Source organism: Lissotriton helveticus, chromosome 2_1 (assembly GCF_964261635.1).
Source record: "Lissotriton helveticus chromosome 2_1, aLisHel1.1, whole genome shotgun sequence".
NCBI lineage: Eukaryota > Metazoa > Chordata > Amphibia > Caudata > Salamandridae > Lissotriton > Lissotriton helveticus.
Window position 1 is genome coordinate 1,519,151,450 of NC_136059.1, and position 18,946 is coordinate 1,519,170,395.

The 18,946-nt window shown below is 46.5% G+C and overlaps 1 protein-coding gene across 4 annotated transcripts in view; it reads left to right on the forward strand.

Moving 5' to 3' along the window:
* Positions 1-4,589: 4,589 nt before the first annotated feature.
* Positions 4,590-18,946, forward strand: part of LOC144818747 (uncharacterized) — a 289,911-nt gene continuing 275,554 nt past the window's right edge. Inside the window, exon 1 of one of the 4 annotated variants that reach the window (XM_078676453.1) lies at positions 4,590-4,675. Coding sequence is in view for 1 of the 4 variants with exons in the window: in XM_078676450.1 (XP_078532576.1) it covers positions 4,931-5,005 (75 nt within the window). In the remaining 3 variants the exon portion in view is untranslated. Of the gene's footprint in view, positions 5,006-18,946 lie in introns of all 4 variants that reach the window. The other 3 variants (XM_078676450.1, XM_078676452.1, XM_078676455.1) reach the window with 3 other exon arrangements.

An 18,946-nucleotide genomic window follows, 5' to 3' on the forward strand; every position in this document is an offset into this window, starting at 1 on the left:
TTATTTTTGGCCTGGAATGGAAACTCAGGTGAGACAGCACGTAGCCACTTGTGAGCTGTGTATCAAGGGAAAAATCTCTAGACAGACTCCACAGGGATTACTCATGCCATTGCCCACAGCCCCATCCCCTTGGCACACTATTTATATGGATTTTATTGTAGATCTCCCATCCAGTCAAGGGTTTTCTGTGATCTGGGTAGTAGTTGATCAATTCTCAAAGATGAGTCACTTTATTCCTTTAAAATCATTACCCACAGCTCCATAATTGGCCACCTTGTTTATTCAGCACATTGTCGAGCTTCATGGAATCCCGAGGGTGGTAATTTCAGACCGGGGATCACAGTTTGTTTCTAGATTTTGGAGGTCTTTCCTGAAGGGTCTGGGAGTGGATTCTCCTCTGTCTACCAGCTTTCATCCCGAGACTGATGGTCAGACTGAGAGAGTAAACCAAGATTTAGAGCAGTACCTTCGTTTGTATTTGATGGATCAGGAAGGGGAATGGCCATCTTTACTCAGTACAGCGGAGTTTGCTTATAACAACTCTAGGCATTCTGCAACAGGTTTCTCCCCCTTTTTCTTAAATTCTGGTCGACATCCTAACATGTCAGTGGGAAGGGAGGAGATGGAGGTCCCCGCTGCTGAAGAGGTGATTCGGAGCTTGCAGAAGACTTTTCAGTCAGCAGCTCTTAATCTTTCTAAAGCAAAATTGGGATACAAGAAACAAGCAGATAAGAAAAGAAGAGAGAGTCCAGTTTTCAAGGCTGGGGATTTGGTTTGGATATCAACTCGTCATATGAGATTAGTGGGAAATCGTAAGTTTCAGCCAAGATTTGTAGGTCCATTCCCAGTGGAGCGCATGATCAATCCAGTTAGTGTTAAGGTAATCCTTCCAAAGTCAATGAAAATTCATCCAACCTTCCATGTCTCTTTGATTAAGTCTAATCCACCAAATCTTAGACGGCAGTTCCCTCCTCCAGCAGTGCAAGTGGAATCGGCTGAAGAGTTCGAGGTGAAAAGAATTTTGGACTCCAAATTGAGAAAGAATAGACTGTTCTACCTGGTAGACTGGAAGGGTTTTGGTCCAGAGGATCGTTCTTGGGAGCCTAGTTCTAACGTGCATGCTCCAAGATTAGTGGCAGAATTTCACAAGACTTATCCACAAAATCCCAGAGAGGGGGCTTTGGTGGGGGGTACTGTCAGATTCCGATCTGCATACTACAAGATACAGCCTCCTGGGGTCAAAAGCACTTCCGTAAAAATAGCTGCATTGAGTCATTCTGTTCAGAACTGGAGTCAATTGGTGGCACGGCAGCGTATGGCTCAGACCAGGTTGGTTCCTGGTTGCGCCATTCCGCGAGTCAGTTCTCGTTCTAGTGGCCAGCAGGCAGCGGCCATTTCATGTGCGCGTGTGTCTTGCATCGCGCACTTCAACTGATTATTTTCGGCGGGCAGACGCGCTTTTGATGTGCGCATCTGTGACACCGCATTTTTTCGTTATTAAAACCTCAGAATTAGTTCAGTAGGGCTCGAATTCAGCAGCCTCATTTTGGTAAAAGGAATATCGGCTGGTCGTTTATTTTTTCGTCGAGGTCTGGTTCCTGTCACTCAGAGTCCAGTCATGTTTTCCTGAATGACGTCCTACGCAGAAAGTTACCGGCTGGTGTTCCTGTATCCCTTCAGCGGCTTTCAAGTAGGATTGTACCAACTTCTTTTCTGGAGTCTCTGTGATATTTCTGAAACGTTATTTCTTTGAAAAAACTCTGCTTCTGAATATTAGTAATGAGAAAAGACTCTGTGAATGTATTATAGTTATATTCTGTAGCCCTATCTTATCAGTAATCTGGTCAATGTTAAGAAGCTTGAAAGACAATATTTCAAAGACTATTGTTGGGCATTCAGCGAGTTACAATTCCCTACGCCAGTTCCTGGTGTTGACCAGTACAAGCAAGCGGTATTTACAAGGAGTGACGCAACTTCTGGAATACTATCAGTATTAGCAACAAAGAGCTTCAGCTAGCACCATAAACTGTCTTCAGCAACAAATAGTAGATGGGGGTATTTGATTATATGCATATGATTAATACAACTGTTTACCAACAATCATCTAAAGGTTTCTGGAGCAACTTCTTTGGTGCATATCAATAATTTTGCGAAGCTGTCTATATTCTTGGATATTTACATTGGAGAGAAGCAAAATCCACACAAGTAAAAGGTATAACAAGAGTCAGAGAAAAAGAGTAATAAGAGAAGCCAGGAATTCAGGGGGGAACTGTATTAATCTTGTTCTTAATGTTCTAGGTGCAACTTTCCTGAATTGAAGATTCAGAAGACACCTGTGTGGCAGTCTCTCTTGTCTTCCACTTCCCCTTTCCCTTTCACTCCTGGCCTTAGAGAGATCTGGGTCCAGGGGAGTGGGGGAATTTGGAAATTATCCTCGAGAGCCTTCCTTCAAGTCGTCTGCTTCTACGGAAATACTTGGAAATTCAGGTACACTTCTGACACACCGATAGCTATAAAAATAGCTTGGGTGGCAGGTAGTAGTAATTTTTTGTGTACAACGAGCCTGTAATGTCATTACTAGCGCAATGGGGTGGTGCAAGCTGCAGTGATCTCCTAACTTATGTCGTTACAAACTAAGCCTTGGCCCAAGACCTTGAATATAGGTCCTAGTGGTTACATATACAGGCCACCAGACCGCCATATAGATCACACTTACATGCTTCCTAGATTTGATAGAATATCAGAAACACAGCAAAGAATCTATTAACTCCAAAAGCAGAGACATACTAAAAGCAGCCCATGCATTCCCACATGTGCGCTGTTTGAAGGTCAGGAGAATGGATGACCTTCTCCAAAAAACGTACAGTTTGATGTGGGTGCGCTTCATTGATTCGCCACTGGACAGGCACAATTCCTCCTGCTGAGATCATTGGTGAGATGTGATGTATGATATAGAAGTCCTTAAAATGATTTAGATGTTTGAATATTCACAACAAAAAAGTTTTTCAGGGACATATTATATAGGCAAGTGGTATTTGATAGCGGTGAATAAGGGACCGCAGCATATGGTATACCTTTGGGTCGTAGGAGGACCAGTGCTTAGTTTGTAAATGAATAAGTGCCAGGTCCCTGACCAGGAGGTCACGGCAGCTTGCATGACTCATTGCCCCGTCATCGCTGCCAATGGTGGTACAAAACAACTACTAACCATCTCTGTCGCCTGCAAGGGCAACAGCTCTGATTATGCTATGTCCCTAAAGCTAAAGGAATGGCTGGTATTAGTATTTTTCATGTATATTGTATTCATAAAGAACTGTTGTTCTGCTAATCTCTAAATTAAATAAGCAGTGCAATCATATGGCAGAGTGTCATAAGAATGCTGATGGAAATTAAGTGCTGGTGCGGAGCACTGGAAACCAATTAAGTACCAGAAACCACCGGCTCAAATCAAGCACTGAGAAAGATCCTCCTAAACTCAGAATTTCCAATCTTTCGATAATCAAAGAAATGCAGGAAAGCCGAGAGCATTGACCAAGTACATATAGTGTTGGCTCACCACAGAGGTTTTGTGATGGTTACCTTTTTTATTTGCGTTTAATTGTCCTTTTAAGTTATGAAGAAAACAACAAATCAATGCTTTTAAACACTCAAAACATGCCTGGGGACGAAATAAAGGGAAATGTGATAATTATTCCAGAGCTCTGCCGTCTATGCAACTTTACTGTTATGTCTTGGTTAGTACCAGTGAAACACACAAAAGGTGATAGGAGGCTGCCGGCAGTAATTCTAACCACTGCAAATAGCCCAAGGTGGCACTTCATATGCAAATCAGTCTTGACCCTGCTCCTTATGGGAACAGTCCAGTCCGAACTGCTAAGCCAAGTCCTCTCTGAACTGGAACACAAGCAACTCAGGACCGGTTTCGCTCTGGTTATGGGCTCATCAATCAGGTACAGCTTGGTTCCAGTGACTCAGTGTTCCCGGGACCCAAGTCTGGGAATAACAGGTGCACTTAAGGCGTCAACTGCACAAACAACACAGTGATGGATGGAATACTTAATTAATCTCTGCCACTTTATCTTATTTATACTGCTTCAATGGCAAGCCCTTTCTCATCTAAGTTATAACAGCAATATTTGAATAAGCAGTTTGGGCTGAAGTTCCAGAAGCCCGTGGGGCTTTGCTTAGTGGAACCTATTCCTTTTTCAATAAAATGCACCACTTGGATACTGATGCCTATTGGCCTTTAGGATTGAAACAAGAATTACACCTAGGGGGAATGCCAATCTGCCAGATCCTCTGAAGGCATTCATTGTCTTTTTCGGCTCACACAAACACCCAACTCACCCTGTCATTCAGTCTGTCAGCAGTCTGTTAGCATTTTTAGTACTTCCTAAAAGAATTCAGTTAATCTGCAAGTCTATTGTTACACAGACGGTCTCTCAATGTGTTATTTCACTAAAAAAGTAAAATCCCTCGACCATTTCAGGTGTCAGCCCTGCATTACCTGCTCTTTCTGAGTCAAATATGGTATTTGCTACAGTGTGGGAGGAGCTACGTGGAGCTGTGCACGTGCCAAGCGACGGAGACTGGCACGTCGAAGGTCCGCGCCTGGGGAGCCGCACAGCTTGAGGAGAAAAAAACGCAGCGAGAAAAGAGTCCCGCGGCTGCGCAGGTTTGGGGGTCGGAGTACTTGGCGGCCTGAGGGGTGGTTAGAATACGGTCGCAGGCCTACTGACTAAGCGGCCTGCTGAAGGAGTGCGTCCAGTAATTGGCAACGGGCACTAAGCACCTGCAGGCCTCGTAGTGCACGGAAGCGGCGGAGGGGGTGGGGGCGGGGGGTTAAATCTCTGCGGTTATTGCCTAGGAGCAAGGAGGTCGAAATATGGCGCACGGAACAGAGGACTAGAGGGCGGAGTGACTGAGGAGCATGTGGCAGGCTAATATTTCAGGTTTCCATCAGAGCAGTTATTGCCTCTATTTTCGTCCATTCTGTAGAAGCCAGGTGAGTGCTGTGGTTCTAGGTCTTTTGGCATTTGGCTCTTAAGCTGCCCTGTTCCCATCCGAATTCTCCCACAAAGGCCCATATTGTTTGCATTCTTATATTGTTTTCACACCCTTATTGATAATTGCGGACTGAATTTCTGGTCAAGTGTTCATCATTCAGTAAGTTTCAAAGTCCTGAAGATTGAATATACTGTACAGACAGTGGTACGACATATGTCAATGTGGTGTACAAGTGCCACCTGTGTAAAGTGTCCGGCTACAGTGACCTTAATCATAACAGAGGGGAAAATATGGAGGATTTCGAAATTACCACCCATATTAAGGTCTAATGAAATCCGTCCAAACTACAAAGTGAAGGGAAAAAGCAACCACTCTAAACTAAGACTGATTCTGATGTAAGCCAACAAAATAAGGAGAGTACAGAAACAGGTATGACTGGTTCACCCCAAAAAGACAAGGAGCCCAGATCTCTGTTATCGGAATCAATAAAGACGTTTGTAACAAATCACTTTTTTGCAACAAAAGAAGGTAATGTAAGACAACAAACAACTCAGTCTAATATAAGAAGTGATCTGGGAGCCCATAAAAGCGTGGACCTAGCAGGATAATTTGGTGTATACGAAGGCTCCCCGGACCAGAGACTTTTCTCTTTGCCTTATCTACAAGAGATAGTTATGCAGTCCTTGCTAAATTCAAATTCTGATACAGAGAGCACAACCTCGGTAGGGATGGGGCTGCCAGAAAATGTATTAGATATGGAGCTACGTCAGGACAAGAGGAGCAATGCTGAAGTCACTGTACCATCTTTACTGACCCTAGGTGAAAATACAAAGCCAACTACTTCCTCTTGGCTGTAATCCTGCTCATGTAGGGACCCTAAAAGGAATATTGGAAGCCCTGGGATGTGTTAGATAAAAATGTGCAATCCCGGAGGAGCTACGCTAGGAATCAAGATGGCCGCGTAAGCTCCCGGCTCCGCCGACCTTCGCCAGCAGCTCGAATATCCTGCTTCTAATCCTGAACTCATGCCAGATTTCCGTGTTCATTAAGTTTTTCTGCTTCTGATGGTACAATCCCGAGTTTTCTACCTCATCAATTGACGATGATACGCCGTGTTTCTACTCTCGGCCTAACAACGTGCGGAAGCCGGGTCCTCGATTTCTAGCCTATCCGGGTCGGAAGTGATCAACATCGGCCGTGAGACCTGGACTGAGCCCGGTCTTCCGAAGTGTGCCGTGCAATTGTTGATTTTTAGTACGATCCTGTGAGTGGTCTACACCGAGGACACTCCAACGTGCCGCACCGGCTGCCGTGGTCGGGGTCTGGAGCCCGGAGACCTTGCTAACCTCCGGGGTCGACGGGCCGGGCCCTCGCTGACGGCGAAGGTGTGTTCTGCTAGACGTTCTGCCCACTGTTTGACATCGGATTTGCGTAGCCTCTTACCCCGGAGTGGCCGGCCTCCGGGGTTCAAGTCCTGCTCTGTCGCCTATTGAGAGGGGATGGTGCGGACGGAAGGCACGCCATCGCTGCAGGCCGTCATGGCCGCCATCGGGGCGCTCCATTCGCATACCATCGCTGTGTTCCGGACACTGATCGTGAAAGTGGACGGTATCCTGGGACCGGAGGACGATTCCTTTTTGAGTTTCCAGCTAGCTGTGGTACCGGCGGTGCACTGCACATCTGAGATCGAGGTCCCCGTGTTGATCCCGGATTTGATGAGCCTCGGCGATTCCCAATTAACATCAAGCCAGCCCGTGAATATCGCCATCTTCTCCTGTTCGATTCTGCTGCCGCCTATTGCATCTATAGTCGGCTTTCTTTGTGGTAACAAGTTCCTTTGTGACTGTTGGAGATACTTGCTGCTCTCGGACATCTTTCCTGGTTCGATTGGTGAACATTGTGAACTTTTATCCTGTTTTCGATCCTGCTGCTCTGACGTGAACTTTTATGAACGCTTTGCCTTTTCCTTCAAGATGGCGGCTCGAGTGAAAAAGACTCTTCTGAAAGACCGTACTGGCCAGGGCTGAATTTGATCGCTGGGGTTTGTTTCAATGACTTTATGCAATGCCGGGGTTGTACCTACAATGTGACGGGAGTTGGGTGGTAATTGATTATACTCCCCCGACTGGTTTTTATATTTTGCTGCATACTAGTTTTACTACGTTTTGGGGTGGTCGCTACTGGCGGGGGGCACGGGAGACCGGTAGTGTGTTTGCTTTCTCCTCCTCCACTTTCTCTCTTTTTCCCTTCTTTTAGGGTAGTTCTCGGGCGACAGACACGCTGCTAGTGGGGTTAGGCCGTAGCCCTTGCAGGGGTGCAGGGTGGGGGGTTAGGGGAGTTTTTTTTATTTTGCCTTTGTTTTGTTCTATGGCCCCTTTTTTCTTTCCTTTTTCCTTTCCACGAGAGATGGGCTGTTTATTCTCCAATGATCCTTTATTGTCCGGGTGTCTACACTGTCGTTAATTATCCTGTGTTATTGATGGCGGGGCCTGGCGGGTGGGATTGTTTTTGGATCGTCTACTAGATTGTTTATTCTTCTTTCCCTGATATGCGTACTAGCGATTTACCGTATGTTTCTCACGATGGTTCTTTGTATGTGTATCCCCCCGCCTGTCCTTGCTCTGCATTTTATTGTTTGACACCCGATATTTGTACTGCCTACTCTTGTCTTATTGTTAAAATAAAAAAATATATATAAAAAAAAAATCAGCAATCCCACGCCTCTTTATAGCAAAATATAAACTGAGCATTAAATAAAAGTGAATGTTTGTCTGTCTACTCTCATAAGGCTGGTCAATGAATCACCGGAGGCTAAACAGGTGGAAGTGTCGTTTATCTGTTAGTGAAGAAGCTAACACAGCCCAAAAGGGAATTTCTGATTCTACTGGAGAGGAGAAAGGTTCTGTATATATTCCTTACCAGCCTATGGTGATTAGACGAATACATCAAAATTGTTTGATTTATCCTAGAAGGTCAGTGCAGGAAAAACGTATGGGATTACAGCAAAGGAAGAGAAGAAAATGAAAGGAAAAAACTGTTATCCTGTCATGTGATGTAATAACTAGAACAATATAGGATACAGATTATCAGTGGAGCAATCATGTACTGGGATTTGCCTGCTTGATGGGGCGGCAGTAAAGATCAATTTACTTACTTTCGATAACGCCTTATCTGGTAGAGACTCTGTCTAGCCGCAGATTCCTTACATTTTGAATTATCTCTAGGCATCAGACTGGATCCAGAAACTTTTCTCAAGCAGACAGGTGGCGTTGCTTGGCTCTGCATGGTGTCATCGGTGTCACCCATTCCGGTAGTCACATTTGTGGTGCCTATATAGATGCCACCCCAGCGCACTGACGTCAGTTTCTTTTTCCACACCAGGAGTGCGGTTCCACGTAGAACACTCACCACCGATGTGGAAAACTAGCGCCCTGTCCCTAGAAAGCCGTTTACAGAGAATGGAGGATAGGTGGGTCAGTAAGGACTCTATGGCTAGATAGAATCACTACCAGATAAGGTGTTACCAAAGGTAAGTAACTTGTGTATCTGGTAGAGACTTCCAGCCACAGATTGCTGACCTTTTGAATAGATACCCAAGCAATACCTCCCCGGAAGTGGGTCTGTGGACCAATATAATGCAAGAAAGTCCTGCAGGACTGAACAGATAAAGTGCTTGTCCCCATGGACCTGACTAGCCAAGCAGTAGTAATTTGTTAACGTGTGTAAGGTAGCCAACGTTGCAACCAGGCAGATATCCAGGACCTGAACTCCATGTGCTAATGCAGTAGTGATAGCTTTAACTCTGGTGGAATGAGCACACAAGTCCTCAGGACATTGCTTTTTAGCCAATGCGTATCAGATATTAATACATAGCCCGATCCATTGGGAGCTGGTCCACTTCTTCCTGACCCGTCCTTTCTTTGCTCCGACATATCCCTAGCAGAATTGGTCATCCCCCTGGAATTCTCGTGTGCGTTCAAGGTAGAACGAGAATGCTCTTTTTAGTTCCGGACGGTGAAGTGGTTCCTCTTCCTTGGAGGGATTTGGAAGGGCATAGAAAGAAGGTAGAGTGCAGGACCGGCCTACGTGAAAGGGAGTGACCGCTTTCGCTAGAAAGGAAGCTCTCTTACAAAGCACCAGTTTATCAGGGTGGATTTTCAGGTATGCAGACTTGGATTACAAAACCTGAAGCTTGCTGACCCTCTGGACAGATCTGATAGCCACAAGAAAGGCTGTCTTGATGGTAAGGAGCCAGGGGAGGACAATTGTGCAAAGGCTCAAAAGGAGTACACATAAGAAAAGTGAGGACAAAATTGAGGTCCAACTGAAGCATAATGAAAGGGGAAAGTGGGAACAAATGTAAACCTTTCAAAAATCTATTTACAATTTTGGATAGATCTGTCTTTCTGTACACCCTGAATTACATTTCCCCCAATGGCAGGAGTATATTGTCTTGGTAGAGGGATGCCTAGCTGGCAAGATAACGTTGCAGACTTTAGAAGGAAGGTCGAAAAGCTTCAGCACTTAGTGTTACTCCAAACCCGGTCCCAGGATGCTTGTTTCTGGTTCAGGGAAGACCTGGCTTGGCAGTTCGGGCTGGACTGTTCCCATGAGGCACAGGGTCAAGACGGATTTGCATATAGCAGGGTCTGAACTGAGGTGGCGAAGTGAGCAAAAGAACGATGATGGATTCAACCCTAGATCTGTGACGGGGTGAGCGTCTGAAAAGTTTCAGCGCTCCGTCTATCATCTCCTTGTGTTTGCTTTTGTTTGCCCTAAGTTGGCAGGGTATGCCCAGACGTGGGTCCCTTGCTCACTTTGGCAGTGGATTCAAGCTAGCCTGGCTGATGAGGGGTGTTATCCTGAAACCGGTCCCAGGATTCTTGTTTCTGGTTCAGGAAAGCCCTGGCTTGGCAGTTCGGGCCGGACTATACTCATTAGGCACAGTGTCAAGACTGATTTGCATATAGCAGGGTCTGACTGAGGTGGCGAAGTGAGCTAAAGAACGATGAGGGATTCAACCCAGGTCTGTGACTGGGGGTGAGAGTCTGAAAAGTTACAGCGTACCCTCCTTCATCTCCTTGTGTTTGCTTCAAAAGCTGGCAACTGTCATTGCTCAATCTCCAGGCAAGAAGGCGGAGAGTGGACAGTGTTGGGTAGAGGACCCTTCCTTGCTGCTACAACAAAAGATTCCCCCGACGGGGCAGACTGATCAGAGGACCGAAGGCCATGTTCTATAACTCGGGTTACCAGATTCTCCACCCCCATTCCAGAGCCACAAGGATGACTTGAGGCCGGTCGTTCCTGATCTTCTTGAGAACTCTGGACAAGAGTGCTGGAGGCCTGAGTTCCACTTGAGACAAAAAGTGTCTCTGAGCGAGAGCCGCCTTGGAAAATAAGGCACGCAGAACTGATGACATTGTGCTTCCTTGTCGGTGGCAATAAATCTAGCCAAGGCTCTCCCCAATGTTGAGAGACCATGCACCAACTCCGGATGGAGACACCATTCATGATTTGCTAAGTATCTTCAGATGAGTTTGTTCGCCCTGGCGTTCAACATCAGGTGTGGAACCACCAGGGATATGCACTGATGTTCCAGCCATGCACAGGGATGCCCAGCCTCCTAACAAAGGGTACATGACCCCACCTCTCCCTGTTTGTTGCAGTATTACATGGCGGTAGTGTTGTCTGTGAACACCTGTACTAGCCTTTCCTTGATGGAGTGTAGAAAGGGTTTCAATTCCATCCGGATTGCTCGGAGCTCCAACAGGTTGATGTGGAGTCTAGATTCCACAGGAGACACGAGGCCTCTGATTCTCACCTCTCCCAGATGGCTGCCCCATCCCAAGCATGACACAACTGTCACTACTGTCAGATCTGGTTGGGGAAGGGAGATGAGTTGCTGCTGACCAAATCGTAGTTCGTTAACCACCACTGCAGATCTTTTGCAGTTCCGTCCAAGATCTGGACCATGTCCGAGAGATTCTCCTGATGCTGCGCTCACTGGAACTTCGGGTACCACAACAAAGCCCACATATGCAAGCAGGAGGCCAGGAGGCACAGCAGACTCAGTCAGTCTCTCTGAAATCCAGGATAGAGTCTGAAACATCGGTATCATAGCCAAATATCCTAGACTTGCTGTTAGGGAGAACAGGCTAGAAATCGCATTGTGTCCTGAACAGCTCCAATGAAAGGGAGCGTCTGAGAGAGAATCAGGTGTGATTTGGGCTCATTGATAGTGAAGCCCAGCGAATGCAGGAAGTCCACAGTAGTCTGTAGGTGGGAGACCGACTCACTGAGCCGAGCAGTTTCATCAAAACTAGCCTTACAGTGCCACCCTTACATGAGATGGTTGGCTTTTCTGGGGTTGTCCAAGCTTCACTTATGGACATTCCCTTTGATGGCTCCCATCTCTTCAGAGGCAAGGTGTATTCAGTGCTGAGAACTTGGCAGTTGGAATCTGGAGACTTAGGATTGGTAAGGTCGTTTGATGCTATGCTTTTGGATTTGTATTTGCATTGGCCAATGATTTGGAATTTGGGATTTGGACATATATAAATTGCAATTTATATAGGCAGGTAATGAGGAGAAGTTTATCTACTTTGTATAAGATTTGAACGGCACAACATGATTTAAGTGCTACTTTGCGTATAATACTGTATATATTGCACTATTTTTGGTATGCCTGTTTCTAGCTCACTTCGTAGAATGTGTTGCTTTTGTGGTGGTACCAGTTTGAGACTAGACGAGACACAACCGGCCCCCCCGGAGGGGACGCCTAATAGGGATATGTATATTAAACATGGTATTTCTTCTATAATGTACAGCACGTTATGGAATAAATATACTAGCAAGGATCCTGAGTTGCGTTGGCCTATGCATGGGTCATTTGATTTACGAAAGATTCAGTATGTAGAACAATGTATGTTTAAGCGAAAGACTAGGCAAGATATGTTTGACTGTGTACGAATATGGGAGAGAGAAGTGCGTGAAAGAATGAAATGAGAGCAAGCCTTGATCGATAAGAAACAACGAAAAAGTATTCATGCGTAAGCATTAGAAATGAAAAATAAAGAAATGAAGGAAATAAAAGAGAGAGAAGATAGCGTCATTTACAGGTCCAATATGCTGTTCGGTGACCCCTTTATCCTATCCTTAATAAACCACAGGATGAATCCCCTTTAAAAATTACAATCCTCTCATGGCTATTCCCTTTCTGGCTGTACAAATAAGGGAAAATAAGGGATACTGTTTATGTACTTTACTAAAGAAATGCACAATTATTCATGTTTTAATTGTTTGCCCTCATTTTTTATTTAAACATCAGCAATTTTTAAGTTCTTAATTTTTTTTTAATATGGTACATTGTTTCACTCTTTTTGCAATTGATGTTCTAATGAGTATGCACGTTCTTGATGTAGCTATTGCTGTGTTTTTAGGTTTCGACCTGGTGAGGGCACGAAGTGCCCCTCCCAGATCGAAAACTTTTGTCTTCAGTATGGATGTCGGCACCGCCTCTGCCTCTCATTGGCTAGCTCCATAAATGGAGGCTAGCCATTGGGAGACAGAGGCTGTCAATCGCGCTTTCTCTTGAAAACGCGATTCGGGCGTTTCTGGTGCTTTTTTTAAGCCCCGCCCCTTTGTCCCGGGCCACGCTGCGATTGGCTGCCGGCCCGGGACACCCCCGTGACGTCATTCCCGGGCCGCGCTGTGATTGGCTGCCGGTCCGGGACACCCCCGTGACATCAGCCAATCACAGCGCGGCCCGGGGCCTGACTTATTTTTTTTAGCCGTCTCTCCCCCGCCCGCCCACTGTCCGTGTTCGATGCCTTCGGGTAAAGTCCGCCTCCTGGGAGCAGTCCGGTGAGTTTTAAAGTTCCCCGTGTCCCTCCTCCCGCCGTCCCCCCTCCCGCTCTCCCCCCTCGTGGTCGCACTTTGATTCCAGCAATGTAAATAGGGGGCTTGGCTGAGGACTATCCAAGGGGGCCTTATGGGCAGTAATTTAGATTGGTGCAGTTTGGATTAGACCAGTGCCTGGTCTGCGGCTGAATTGAAAGTATCTCAAATGAGTCCGGTGAGTTTTAAAGTTCTCCGTGTCCCTCCTCCCGCCGTCCCCCCTCCCGCTCTCCCCCCTCCCGCTCTCCGTGTGGTCTTGTCTTCCTCCCGGAGCCTGGTAATGAAAGCCTAAGCAGTCCGGTGAGTTTTAAAGTTCTCCGTGTCCCTCCTCCCGCCGTCCCCCCTCCCGCTCTCCCCCCTCGTGGTCGCACTTTGATTCCAGCAATGTAAATAGGGGGCTTGGCTGAGGACTATCCAAGGGGGCCTTATGGGCAGTAATTTAGATTGGTGCAGTTTGGATTAGACGAGTGCCTGGTCTGCGGCTGAATTGAAAGTATCTCAAATGAGAGGGGTATGGATGACAGGGGTATGGCTAAGAATGTAGCAGCGATTCAAAGGAGATGTTTGTAATTTAATTAAGTGCTGGTTACAGGAGAAGGATAAATGCGATTGTGGTTCAGCTGAGAGTGCTTTACATGAGTGTGACTTGGCCGAGAGTGGCTTCGATGAGTGCGGTTTGGGTTAGATGGGCAGTGGTTCGGAGGAACGGGATTGAGGTGTGACTGAGAGTTGTTTACATGAGTGCTGTTTAGTTACACGCAACCTCCGATCTTCACCCCCGCCACGGCGCCTCAGATGTGGTGCTGACATCACATTCCTCCAAGCGCATTCCTGGCCCGTGCCTCCGGGGCACTGTTTTGGAGTTGAGCTCTGGCCCAGTTAGATTTCTGTAATTGGCAGGGCTCGCCGGAGAATAGGAACAGAGAAGTCTTTAAATCAACAGCACATTTCGGAATACTACTCCCTCTGTCCTCCTCCTCCGGCGCTGGCTTCAGCTCCGCCCCGGGCCGCAGGGATGGGGGCTGTGGGACCCCCGCACTCCCCCGTCTGAGAGCAGCTCTCCGAGTCTCTCTGTCTCTCTCATACACACGCCGTGCTCTGTCTTCTCTGTCTGCCTCGGTGTTTCTCCGTGGCTCACTCGTCCCCTCGCACTCTCTTAGTCTTAACCCTTCCCTCACCCTGTCTCTCTGTGGCCGCCCCTCTCCGCTCCTCTCCTTCGCCAAGGCCCTCCCGCTCCTCTTTTTTAATGCTTTTCTTATCTGTCTCTTTCTCCCCTCGGTGCCCCTCTCTCTCTTTCCCCGCCCTCCGCCACTCCCTCTCTGCCCGCCCCTCTCACCCTTGCGCTGTCGTTTTCCTTCTCTTCTTGTTGCTCGCTCTCCCTTCTTGCTCGCTGCCGCCTGTCTGCCCCTTCCTCACTGTCAGTCCTGGCGCTCTGCACACTCTCCCCTCCTTCGCCCCAACCGACCTCCTTCTCACTGTCCCTCACTCTCTTCCTAGTTCTCGGTTCCTGCCCCTCACACTGTGCCCTGCTGCCCGAGCACCGCAGGGGGCACAGACAGGCACGGCATGGGGGCATGACCGGATACTGCACGGGGCACGAACTGTCAGCATGGGGGCACGGACTGGCACAACACGGGGCACGGACTGGCACCGCAGGGGGCACGGACCGGTACAGCATGGGGGCACGGACCGGTACAGCATGGGGGCACGCAGGGGGCACGGACAGGCACAGCAAGGGGCATGACCGGATACTGCACGGGGCACAGACCGGTACAGCATGGGAGCACAGACAGGCACAGCATGGGGGCATGGCCGGATACTGCGCGGGGCACGGACTGACACTGATTCGGCCACGCACTGGCACAACACGGGACACGCACAGCATGGGGGCACAGACTGGCACAGCATGGGGCATGGCCAGGTACGGCACGGAGGCACGGACTGGCAGAGCATGGGGCATAGAAAGACAGTGCACAGGGGCGTAGGCAGGCGCTGGATGGATTCATTATCAGGCAGTGCACAGTGGCATGTAAAGGCAGGGTACAGGGGGATAGACAGGCACTGCATTGATACATGTCAGGCACTGCATTGGCAGTGCACAGGGCCGTGAGGAGGCACTGCAATGATACATTGTCAGGCAGAGCACAATAGCATGCGAAGGTAGTGCACAGGGGTGTGGGCAGGCAATGCATTGATACATTGTAAAGCTGTACACAATGGCATGTAAGGTCAGGGGCTAGACAGGCCCTGCATGTGCACAGCAACGTGGGCAGGCACTGCATTGAATCATCGTCAGTGCACAGGGCGTGAGCAGGCGCTGCATCGATACATTGCACACTAGAGTATTAAAGGGCTGCTGAGACCCAGAGATGCTGTTGTGACCAGGTTATGAAGGCACCTAGAAGGCCAGAGTCAAACAAGCAGACCGTGGGCACTCAAAAAATGCCATTGCAATAGAAAACTCGATCATAAATTGCTCTTACAATAGTGGAAAATCTGCCAGAATGGCGCATTTACCACCGCAGGAAAGGAGCATTGCGAGGGCCGTCCGTGCAACATGCAGTGAGAAAATACAAGCTCAGGAGTGTGTGAGTTTTTGCAAACATTTTCCAAACTGTTTGACCATCCTAGAAGTGGGCGGATGGATGAGTGGGCGGATGGATGAGTGGGCGGATGGATGAGTGGGCGGATGGATGAGTAGGTGGAAGGATGAGCGGATGGATGAGTGGGTGGATGGATGGATGAGTAGGTGGAAGGATGAGTGGATGGATGAGTAGGTGGAAGGATGAGCAGATGGATGAGTGAGAGGATGGATGAACGGGTGGAAGGATGAGCAGATGGATGAGTGAGAGGATGGATGAGCGGGTGGAAGGATGTGCAGATTGATGAGTGGGCGGATGGATGTGTGAGCGGATGGATGAATAGGTGGAAGGATGAGTGGATGGATGAGTAGGTGGGCAGCTGGAGGGAGGGACGAGGGAGTGGATGTATGATGAGGTCGGCGGGCGCCTGCTTTGATAGATGAGTGGGTACCGGAATGGTCAAGTGGGCAGCTGGGTGGGTGAATGAAGAGATTGGCAAGCGCATGCGTAGATAGATGAGCGGGTGGATCAGTGGCTGGGTGTTCAGATGGGTTAGATGAGTGGTTGAATTTGCTATTGTAAATGACAATACCATTTATGTTAAAAAAAACATAAATAAAAATAATGTCAAGAGCAATGCCAATAGCTCTAACTTTAACAAAGGCAAAACCATTGCATTGTAAATGCTTGTGTTACATTGAAATCCATAACTGTCAAAGGATTGTTTTGTCAACAAGTAGTTCAGGGGTGTTGTCATAGATTGCCCAATAAGTTGCACGCCAGGCGTGATAGATGGTTTGTTCATCTTTAACCCGTGAATCTCTGTTTAGAATGGGGTACGTCCATTTGTGGTGAAGTAATTGCCCCTTGGTCAGATATAATCACGTTTTAGGTAGTGTGGCTGTCACCTTTACAATGGGGAGAGTATGAGGTGTGTGGCCATTTAGCTAGGTCATGCCTGTTCTGGGAAGAAATCTCGTCCCCCGTCGTATGTGCAATTGAAAGAAATCTTTTACTTCGTTAACTTTGTGGTTAGGCTCAGGTTATGTTATGAGGTTTTTATATAGCACACGTTTTGGCTCCCATCTCTTCCTGCTGCCGACTAAGGTTTTTTTGTTGATGACTACTATGATGGCATATTGGGTGATGTATTATGTTGCATTAAGCCATCCAGGAGCTCTCTGACAAATGAAGCTGTAGACCTTGTCTTGTTTCATGTCATAGAATCCGTAGGTAACTGATGCACTCTGATATATCATTATGGGTAGGTGTAGTCAGGTACAGAATTGGTGTTATGGAAAACAAGCACAGGGATTTTACACACCAGTGCATCTGATGAAGCAGATATCAAGTGTGTGGTAAATTTGTTTGGCGTTCTCAGCCCAGACTCTGAAAAAGCTTTACGCTTTGTCTACGCAAAGCTATCTAGCACCTGTTTGCAGGTAAGCTGGGTGTGTTTGCTAAACAAGCAGCGCAGTGTTATGCAGGATGTTCTGCAAACAAACAACATTGAGCAAGCAGAGTGGGAGCGATTCTATTATATGGTCCCAACTCCGGTTTCAGAAAGACACAATCACATTTTTTTCCAGCTCAGAAAATAATTTGTTTATATAGTGTTTACTGTCATACTTTTGCCATTTGTAAGTGTTGTGAATAACATATTTAACTGTTGCCTGTTTAGTAACCCCAGATAGTAGGTAAACCGAGTCTGTCTTCCTTGGATTCAAATTTATGACCTTCAGATTGCTACATTTGTCTGTGTCGAATGTTCAACGCATTGAGTCATCCTGCTAGATAATAGAATATTACAGACTAGCATAATAGTCATAAGCGGAGCTAGCTACCAGTGAAGAACCAATTGGGGCATTCTTGTTTATTTTGCTTCTTTATCATTTCATTTATCTTAGGAGTCCTTATTCTGTGTTTTGTGTCAGTGAACGCCCTCTTTGGTATTTGCTGGAGCCATTAGAAGGCTAGTTGTAGACATTAGCTATCTGTGTTAATTGCTTGTTAGATGAGGTCTCAGTGAGATATGTTCAAGGGCTGAAAGGTTTAATTTCTTAAGGTGCCTGTAGGTGACATAGTTTCGTGTCACTTCTGCTGGGGCTTTTCAAGTTGCAAAGTTGTTATGCAAAGAGAAGATGTGATGGTCACACCAGATTAAGTTCATGTTTCTTCTTGTTGTGATTAATCCCGGCATGCCAAAGATTACGTGTGGGTCAAGCCACATAGAAATTTTCTTGCCACGTCAGTATGGTCATACCAAATGTTCGTTGCCTAAGACAGAGACAGATGTTGCTTATTGTTGGTTCTGGGATGAAATTAATTAAGGCTTCCTTGAAGGCTCCGTTGTTTGAGGATATTATGTTGGTTCTGGGATGAAATTAATTAAGGCTTCCTTGAAGGCTCCGTTGTTTGAGGATATTATGTTGGTTCTGGGATGAAATTAATTAAGGCTTCCTTGAAGGCTCCGTTGTTTGAGGATATTATGTATCGCAAAAGGGAAACACATTTCACGGATCTTATCAGTACTAGGAAAGATTCACATTTAGTAAAGTCTTCCATTTTGCCCATTTCTTCTATATTTGAAAACACCAACGATCTCACCCGCTGTCTACACATGAGGGATCCCGAGTGTGTGCGTGTGTGAATGCCATTTTTTATCTGTTTTCAAACCCAACACATAAATACACATTTTGTCATTTACAATGCCAATAGCTCTAACTTCTCCAAAGGCGAAACCGTTGCATTGTAAATGCTTGTTTTTTTTACTGTCTTTGAAGAAAATTGGATTGTCATGATTTGTGATTTTAATATTAGCCTTATGCTGTGCTGTTGACGTGGGGGTTTTACAATGTTTTATGTCATATGGACAATTGTAGAATAATTTATCAAAAGGTAATAGGGTTTTTCTATTATAGTTGATTGGAAATATGGCACTGATTTTTATTTGTTTTATGGACAATTGTTCAAATATACCTAAATTGTAACTGAAAAAATGTAACTGCCATTTTCTCACATGGACTGCCAGCCAGCATTGAAGATTATATTATGACAGCACAGAATCTTGCCTGGCAGCTGATGTGACAACCCCAAGCTTCTGGTTAAGTTCTACCCCTATCTAAAAAATCTGTCAAACTGTATAAAACCTTAAACTATGACATTTTATTGGAGATGTCTGCAAGTATAAAGTCCAACTTCACACCAGCAAAAAATATTTCCTAAACAACAATTCAGGGCACTACACACTCATGTGTCAGAGACTAAACTTTGATGAAGTAACCTCACAGGTTGTGCTGGTTGCAGACTTTGCTTCTGTTTTTCGATAACCACACCAGTGCCCAGTATTAACAAGCTGTAATATGACCCCAGTATATAATCCATGCAGAATCCTGCAACAATTCTCACAAGCACTACTGAAAACATTATGTCTAGACATTGAAATACAATAGATGGAGCAT